This window comes from Varroa jacobsoni, unplaced genomic scaffold (genome assembly GCF_002532875.2).
Source record: "Varroa jacobsoni isolate VJ856 unplaced genomic scaffold, vjacob_1.0 scaffold_923, whole genome shotgun sequence".
NCBI lineage: Eukaryota > Metazoa > Arthropoda > Arachnida > Mesostigmata > Varroidae > Varroa > Varroa jacobsoni.
Window position 1 is genome coordinate 83516 of NW_019213825.1, and position 8471 is coordinate 91986.

At 39.8% G+C, this 8471-nt stretch overlaps 1 protein-coding gene across 2 annotated transcripts in view; it reads left to right on the forward strand.

Annotated features, from left to right (window-relative positions):
* Nucleotides 1-8471, forward strand: part of LOC111265014 (uncharacterized) — a 63841-nt gene that overhangs the window by 14171 nt on the left and 41199 nt on the right. The window contains exons 1-3 of one of the 2 annotated variants that reach the window (XM_086970309.1): nucleotides 2451-2643; nucleotides 3236-3345; nucleotides 4269-4386. In XM_086970309.1, coding sequence (XP_086826435.1) covers nucleotides 4282-4386 — 105 coding nt within the window. In that variant the 5' untranslated portion in view covers nucleotides 2451-2643; nucleotides 3236-3345; nucleotides 4269-4281. Of the gene's footprint in view, nucleotides 1-2450; nucleotides 2644-3235; nucleotides 3346-4268; nucleotides 4387-8471 lie in introns of those variants that run through there. The other variant, XM_086970307.1, reaches the window with a different exon arrangement.

The following is an 8471-nucleotide window of genomic DNA, read 5'->3' on the forward strand; positions in this document are numbered from 1 at the left end:
AATCCGTGCCATAGAAGTTGCAACCACCGAGTGCCTCAATAACAGTTCTGCCCGGTAACTGTTAATAAAACATTATGTATATCCAATAGATTTTTATGCTAAACCTAAGCCTCACAAAGATGTTTTGGTGTGGGTGAGGCTTGTGTGAAAAATGTGAGATCTGCCGTGATGGAATATCAGTCATGTGCTTCTTTTGCTCACTTTCGCTGGCACAGTTTGCACAGCGTTTCAGTGGGGTGGAGGCGTGACCATGTCTATCTACTTATTATTGCTTGGAAACAGCAAATGTCGCTTTTTCTCTGATGGTCCGTTCGTCAGCGTCTTATAAGGCCCTCTTTCCGTTTTAGCTCGAGTTGGTGTTTCTTCTCTATCGCCTTCGTTGCTTACACCCAACATTTGATACTTCGTTTGACTGTACAAGCGGCAAGATTAGCGTTCTAAACGTCTTCTTGAGGGCGTGGAATACTCTCTGGAGTACCCGAGGAGCTAAGCCACGAAAGACGCTGTGTCTAGTGTCACGCCGTCAAGCAAGTCAGTGACACATATGGTGCTTTGAGCACTCTTTACCGTGAGCAAATGTTTTTGGAAACTTCCGTGGTCGATCGGGGTTTTTGTCAGAAAGTAGTCGACCGTGCCGTGGTTATGGTTAAACTCTTTGATCAACCCAGACTATAAGCGACGGATCCCGTCTTTCGGGAAGTCCTCTGGTAGGTTATTCGAATCTTGCTGCCATTCTTCCATAATTTGTTGTTTTATTTTTGTATTTTCTAGTGCTCGGTTGTTTTTCAATTTGTTTTTGTTTAAATGAGTTCTCGCTGGATATTGGCTTCATTAATTGCGGCATCTGTTTCGGACATTTTATTAACCTTTAGCTACTTCTACTTCTATAAAATATAATTGTTGAGTTTACAAAAATGCTGCCTTTTCCATATACCATATATATGCATGGCGACTTGGGCCGCATAAAAGGCCCTTTATCTTGTATTTTTAATCCCGATGCGAGCGTCCGCTCGAAGGATTTTGAAGCCAGTATTTTGTGCCAGAATACGTTTGTATTAACAAAACATTCTACAGTAGAGAATAATAGACGTTGAATCCGTCGATAGAAAGATCTGTGTTTCCGCTGTTAAAGCTCTCGGATCGGCATTGACATTCATGCTGGCACGACCGCGTCTCGCCAGAGTGGAAGGACAAATATAATGCAGGTCGGCCAATACTGTCATCTATATACCACGCCTCGCGCGCCGTTTGCGTATTTTCGTACAACGGAGATTTAGCCAGCCTCAAGGTTGTGCAACTTCTATGACTGATACTACACGTCTCGACTGAGCACCACCGATCTGGTACTGATGGGTAATTATTATTCAGATGAGTACGCCCATAGCAGCCATTGCTACAACTCCAACTGTTATGGATCACAGCATCTGATCCGTTGAGCGTTTTGCTTCGGATCATCTATGGCAACTGTAGCAGAAATGCCAGCCAAAAGTAGAGCTTTGTCATTGCGAAACACAGACTGACTGCGATAATTATTTTATTATTATCAGCGACTATTTATTTCAGTCAAGAAGAGATTTCTAGCGGGAAATATAGACGCGCGTTTCATTTGTTGATATGTGGAGCGAGTGAAGCAAATAAGGTTGTGATAAGGTTGGATGAACTCACATCATTCAAGTGGAAATTTTCACGGTAGTTGCGATGTGTCTTCAGTTTATGAGCGAAAGCTGATGCGTTGCTCCCTGGGCGTACATAGGCCGTCTTATTAAATGAATGTTTTCATAGGAAAAGAATTTTTTAACCCTAATGTTTATTGTAGCCTACGCACATATGATTCATAGTAGGCAGGAGCGATTTTTATCCCAATAGAAATTTCGAGGCTAAATAAACGTTTTAGTTATTTAGACATAATTGAATGGGGATCTAGCCTTCCCATCTTGATTGGACGTCGTGTTAATCGGCTTAGATGATTCATTCTGTTCTTATGTATTTTTCATCTAGTAAAATCTAGTACAAACATTACTTGTTATTGATACTCTTACTGTATGACGAGAGCGACCGCCGCTCCTTACCGTTGCCTTTTTCTGTTATTATTCTTTTGAAAGGGCTAACCTTGCTCTAGCTCAAAACACCAGTCATGATTGGATCGCTACTAAAGTCAAATTACAAAAACAACTATCAGTCGATCGCAGGGAAAGCACTGCGGCGTTTCATCTCTTCCGAAGTTTCGCGCGATTAATGTTTGCTTTCGTTAGCAGTCGGGGGAAACCAAACCAGTGTCGCTCTCCCTTGACATGAGGATATAATTTTCGGCAGAACGTATTATTAATCAATACTAAATATCCATAAAAGTCTTAAAAACTGAGATTTCCAGAAAGGGATCAAAATGTGACCCACTGCCCCTAAGATTCATAATACAACCGTGTTACGTGCATACTATGCGAAGCAAACTTCATAAAATTCGTTCGGGAGCACTTTTGAACTTCACCTATAAACAGCACACTGCGACCAGACCTCCTAATAACGTGAGAACCCCGAGTGATCCTTGTCTGATTTGTCTGAGTGGTTTCCGCCGCCGTCTTCGAGTTCTGTTCTTTGCCTTGGATAAACGAACTTATCCGTGCTAAGTGCAGGTTGTTACAGAGAGTACGTATACCAGCAACTGTAGTGTTTAATGAAATCTTCGTACAAATTCTAATGAACTGAAACTTTCGAAGAAGGACATTTGAAGGTGGCATATCCGTGAAGTAACGGTCCCTCGCATATGCTTTGATTTACGAAGATGTATCGTTCACAATCCAGTGATCTCTTACGTGTTATTCTTTAGGAGATTGCCACGGGGGCACTTCTTATTATGTATGCATATTTTTATAATATGCACTTACGCATATTCTGTTTAAGTAGCTCATTTGCGTCGAGAAAAGGAAAAGCAACGTGAACAGCTGTTCACAAAATTTAATTACTTGTTAAAAATAACATTTTGCGCGAATTTTAACAAATGAAGAAGCGATAAACCGATATACTTGTTCTCCTTGACACGCTCATAGTACTAGCTTATCGATACGAAAAATCTCTTTTTATTGGAACATCGCCGAACGTATGATCGTGTAATGTTTTAAATATCGAGGACTTACAGTAGTGCATTAGCACATGTATAGTGTATAACGGCACTCTACTGTTTATCTAGTGCTAAAATACTCTAATAGAGAGTGTATTTTTTTTTTTATCTATTTATCAGCTGGTTGATCTTCATGTGTACGTTATTCCTGAGGAAGATTGGATCAGCCATAGAAAACTGGCCACCAATGCAGCGGTTGTCAGCGACGCGGTATCGGCGGGTTTTATCAGGTTCGTACTATAACAGCAATTCCTCTCGTACATTAAAGGATGCACAATCACTAAAAAAACGAGACAAATGGTTCTAAAAATAAAAAAATCATTATTTCACGGGTCATGCTAGGAAGCTCCTATTAATCACTGCACTCGGATCAACACCGGCAATACACCTCTGATCACACTTGGCTTTTCTCGAATAAATAATTCTAACAGTAATCGTGCCCATGTATGAAATGGTCGTTTGATTGAAGCCTTCGGCAATGTAAATTCGGGTAACGTCAATTGCACTAGACGAGCTACTTAGTAAGTCTTTTGCCTTTTTTTAGTATATTATGTTGAGCTGACCTTGAAGATGAAAAAAAGTCTAATTTAGAAAAGCTGAATAGACTCCTAGTACATTTTTCGAAATTCAAGTCTGGTGTTACCGTTAAACATTATTTCAGACAAGCGGATTCTGTAACAAGATTTTTATTGACATGAATGCTTTATGTAAGTTCATTTTTAAGCGTTAAATATGTTAGAGCGACTAAGTTTCCTATTTACTGGGGTTCAATTCCCAAGTACTCCTTAAAGTCTATCATTATCTTGTCAGCTTATTTTAGCATGTTTACAAATATTTATAGTAAGCCTAGAAGCTATTTAGGTGAACTGTAGAAAACTTTATTTCATTGCGCTTCACAACATTTGCTTCTAAAGAGCGTCATTTTCTTAAAATGATTTTTTGTTAATACTTGTTTGTGTATCGACTCGCTGGGAACGAGACTCGACGTTAAGCTATTAATCATTATGTTGGTAGTCTCGTATAAACCTGATACACATATTTAGCATACATATATGCATATACTCAATAACTATTTATTCTAGACTTATATAATCTATGATCCCGGAACGATTTGGCTATTTAGATGCTTATCGTTGACAATCGATTATTGCAGAGTCTTACCGGCCATGCGGTTGGACGAGGTGCGCGAGGAGATCCACGACCAACTGGGACTTGACAATGTACCTATCACGTTTATCTTCCTCAGAAGCGTTGGTCGAAACTTTACCCAGGTAGTTCGCTTCATTCTCCTATCCTTCACTTTTTTGTATTTGAAGTATTCGAGGCAACCGTGCACTAACTAATACGTTTTCTCTGCTTTTCCACCTAGTGTTGTTTAACTGCATAAAATAACAGTACGATTATGCTGCGTCGTTATAAATGACCTTTTGTCTTGACACATTGGTGAAATTTGTTTTACGCTGAATATGCACACAGCGAGAGCAGTGGGGCAGTTTGGTTCGCCCAGAACGCTACGACCATTTTTCCGGACGTCATTGCCAAAAGCGCCACTGATGTATTTAAGAATCCTTACATTATCAGGTCATACAGTGTTTATTTATTGATAGCTATCTTTTAACGGATATTTTTCATTTAATCGAACTGAATTATTTTAAAGCCAAACAATTTCTTCGCAGAGTATTGATACTGACAATACGATAAAGCTAAAAAATCCTTAAAACTACGTTTTCCCCATTCGGGTGATTGGGTGGCTGAGTCTGTAACTCAAGAAAAATCCGAGTTTCATTTTCCTAAGCTTCATTAAGTAATACGTATGACAGAAGAAAAGCTGATGTACTGAGTGTGTTTCTAGATAAAGACAAGAGTCTATTAAGATCGGGTATACAACAACTGCGGTAAAATTGATCTATTCTATGCTGAATAGTAAAGAAGTTATCTTTGATATGTGTCGTTAATACTTGTTCTCTTCTATTTCTTACATCTAAATCTGTATTGCCGTATTTTTTGTGAAAATATTGTCGTTATTATGATCTTGTTGCCTGATAAATTGGAACCATTTATCTTGGGTTGCGCATCACATCGTTTCGTGGCAAGTAGCCTAAACCTGCAATAGCCACCAGAGGGCTCTCACGAACCGCCATTGGGATTAGAAAATAAACTAGACGAGGTTTATTTTAAAATATAGGTAGTATGTAATATGTAAATAGTAATTAACATCGACAAGTTTATTTCTGACGTGTTAGTTGCAGCTAGGGATGTACGTAAGTGTCCCCACGCCATATCTGTGACAACCTGTTTCGTTCCAAAGTGACTCAATAATCTAATTCCTATTCATCCGGTATCTGTGGGCTAACAAGAACTAAATGTTGCTGCTTTTTGTAACACAAATTTTAACTTGATTCTCTTTATGCTTTGGCTTATGAAATGGCATTATCGCTGAAATTTTTTGCTAAGGGGGCAGCTTAGCGGACATTACCGTTGGTAGCAAGCCAGAATAGCTATACAGAAATCTACCTCAAACTCATTGGATATAATTAATATTCATTTTAATAGCACAACTGTAATTAAACTTCCGCAGGCTTTATGTAAAGTAACTTGACCTGAGATATTTATGCCGTACGAGAAATCCTTTTGATGGAAAAATTGAGCCTCTACCTGTGTATATATATCCAACTGATGACTCTTATCTATCGCCATGAAGGTTCCGCTTATTTTACGGCTTTTTTGGTACTGTTTACACATTCCCTTTTTCTCCGTATTAACAGATTGTAATCAGAATAAACACCGGACTGAAATTGATATAATAATTTAGACTTCTCTTCTTGACAAAACTTCAAATAATTTCAAGGCTATTTTTTGGTTATACAACAGCGATACCTGTTGACCTTCTTCCTATTTTATGCATATATATATATATATATATATATATTGCTAAAAGCGGTTGAAACAATGCTCCATCTAGAGCGAGTGCACACGATGCCGCTCGCGGGAGCGTGAGGGATTGACGGCGCTGAACTCAGTCCTTCAGTCTCTATCAGTCCGTGACGGATGCTGCTAGGGCAATATCTAGATATGCATAGATAGTGCGTTGGCCGACGTGTTTACGTGCTAAACATGGGGATATGTAATCGACTAGCTTCGATACACCTCATTTCGTGTTAACAAAGAGCTAGCTATCTCAAGTAATTTCTAGCAAGCTGATTTAAGTACCGGAAGTAAGACACGAAAGACATTTTTAGATGTACGTAGAATTTCTCCAGGCGTCGGTGAACCTGCAACCTTATGACGTGGTTCAGTTTACGGTCCTGCTGAGGTTATTTGTGTACTTAGATTCTCTTGACGTATTCGATCGAACTGTTAGGTTATAAAGCTATGCAAGGCTTTCATTCAGTCGGGCGGATAACCTGATTTGCAGCCGAACCGTATGCGACTGTATCAGTGTCACCTGCTTCAGTGATAAGTGGAATTAATTTTAATAGCGAATTTCTATTTATATTTACTATTCAAGAGGTAACTTTAACAGTTAATCCAATTGCATGTTAGGCACTGATCAAGCGTCTGATAATCAGGTGATGCTTACTATGTAAAAGTCGTCGGAATACAGAGCATGTCATTATGTACAGTAACTGTTACGGTGCTAGGCAAAGTATCACGGTCAAAACTTGGGTTTCGTAGAAATTAAGCATCCTCGTTTTCAAGATACTGTTTTATTGCTATGATAAGCTGCTCTGGTCTCGGGGTTCAAATGACGTTAGAAATATTTTATTGAGTGACGAATATTGCCGACTGAGTAATGAATATGACCGCTAACCAGATGGGTGAAGGGTAACGAGACTAGGTTAGCGAATACGCAAGGAACATCGAAAAGCCCCTAGATAAGCTATTCCACATGATGTTTTGGAGTTAGTGCATCATTGTGCTTGTTTCGGATGTGCCGTAATTAACTTTTTTCGTCTTTGGCAAAATGATTGGCAGGATATGTGGTATCCTCATTAAGGCCAGCCTGTTCAGGCCACCAGACGTCGATGCCAAATATTCCAATCTTGCCGCCATTCTTCTCTAACTCTGATCCTTGCTTGATAACAGTGTATATGCTTTCTTACACACAACGTCAAAGGGTAATGCCTCTGTTGAAATCTACAGATTTTTAGCATTTTTTTTATACAGTACAGATTTTAATGAGTCTGAAATATATTCTTAGTACTTCTCGGAGTACGGACGAATGTGTAGGTAAGTGTACGCATCTTACGGTTTTCATAGTACCGTCCAACGAGACTGGAGAGACGGAGAGCTGTAAAGTACTCAAAGTACAGCCAAGGATCGACTATGCAAAAAGATTATTATTATCAACATTATGCAAGGAAACATTGTTACTTAACGTTCTCTTTTCAAAGAGGCATGTTCTGTAATATATATCGAAAGTGATTAAGCATAGGAAAGTCGCTTGGCAGTTTAGAAGAAATTGTTTGACACACGACCTCAAAAACCAAGTGAGGCCTTTATGTCTCCAACTGGCCATCAGGGTCACTGAGACGTTAACAAAACGCCGACTGATGGCGAGTTATATTTCGCACCGGGAGCTACGGTATGGAGCACGTGAGCGCCTGTGATCTATGCTGGCAAGGAAGTCGAAAAACTATATTTTTTCCTACTCCTATAACCAGAAATTTAAAAATCTGCTGCTGGATAGAAATTGGAATCGATCCTATTGGGCAAAGCGCTCAGCTGTGGCCGTAATTTTAGCGCGTACTGTTATAATAGCAGTACGAGTCTCGAAGTGACAAGGATGTGTGTGCGGATCACCGTTGGCCCTTACAAGACCTTATGCAATTCATTTGTTGGCTTTAGAAAGAGCGAGATTCCCGCTGACACGTGCAACGACTGGAGCTGGACTCATTGAGCACTCCAGAATGCCGGCCGTCGCATGGAGGCATCCACCCTGATAAGCGTGGCTAATCGTAACGAGGAATGTATGAATAAATTTTGCCTGAGCAACCGTATGACGTCAAGTTGAGTGGCTGTGGAAGACCAAGCTTTTATGTATAGGTTAGGTTGGCACATACGTAACGGCCATTTCTTTCCCTTTCATCTCCGTTTGACCCTACTTCAGTTTCTCACGCGAGATCGATGACAATCCCCGACGACTTTTTTGCACGCGCCATATCCTTTTCGTGCCTTGCACGTACAAGACCTCAGAATAATAAGAGTTTATAATAAGTTAAGTTATTGTTGATTCGTTCTTGTTCTATGAAAAGTCTTAATCAGGTCTTCTTGGGCCCTCAATCACATAAGGCCAGCTTAAATGCCTTCAGGCAGTCAAAACTAAATTACAATGGCTCTGTAGTTTCGAATCGTC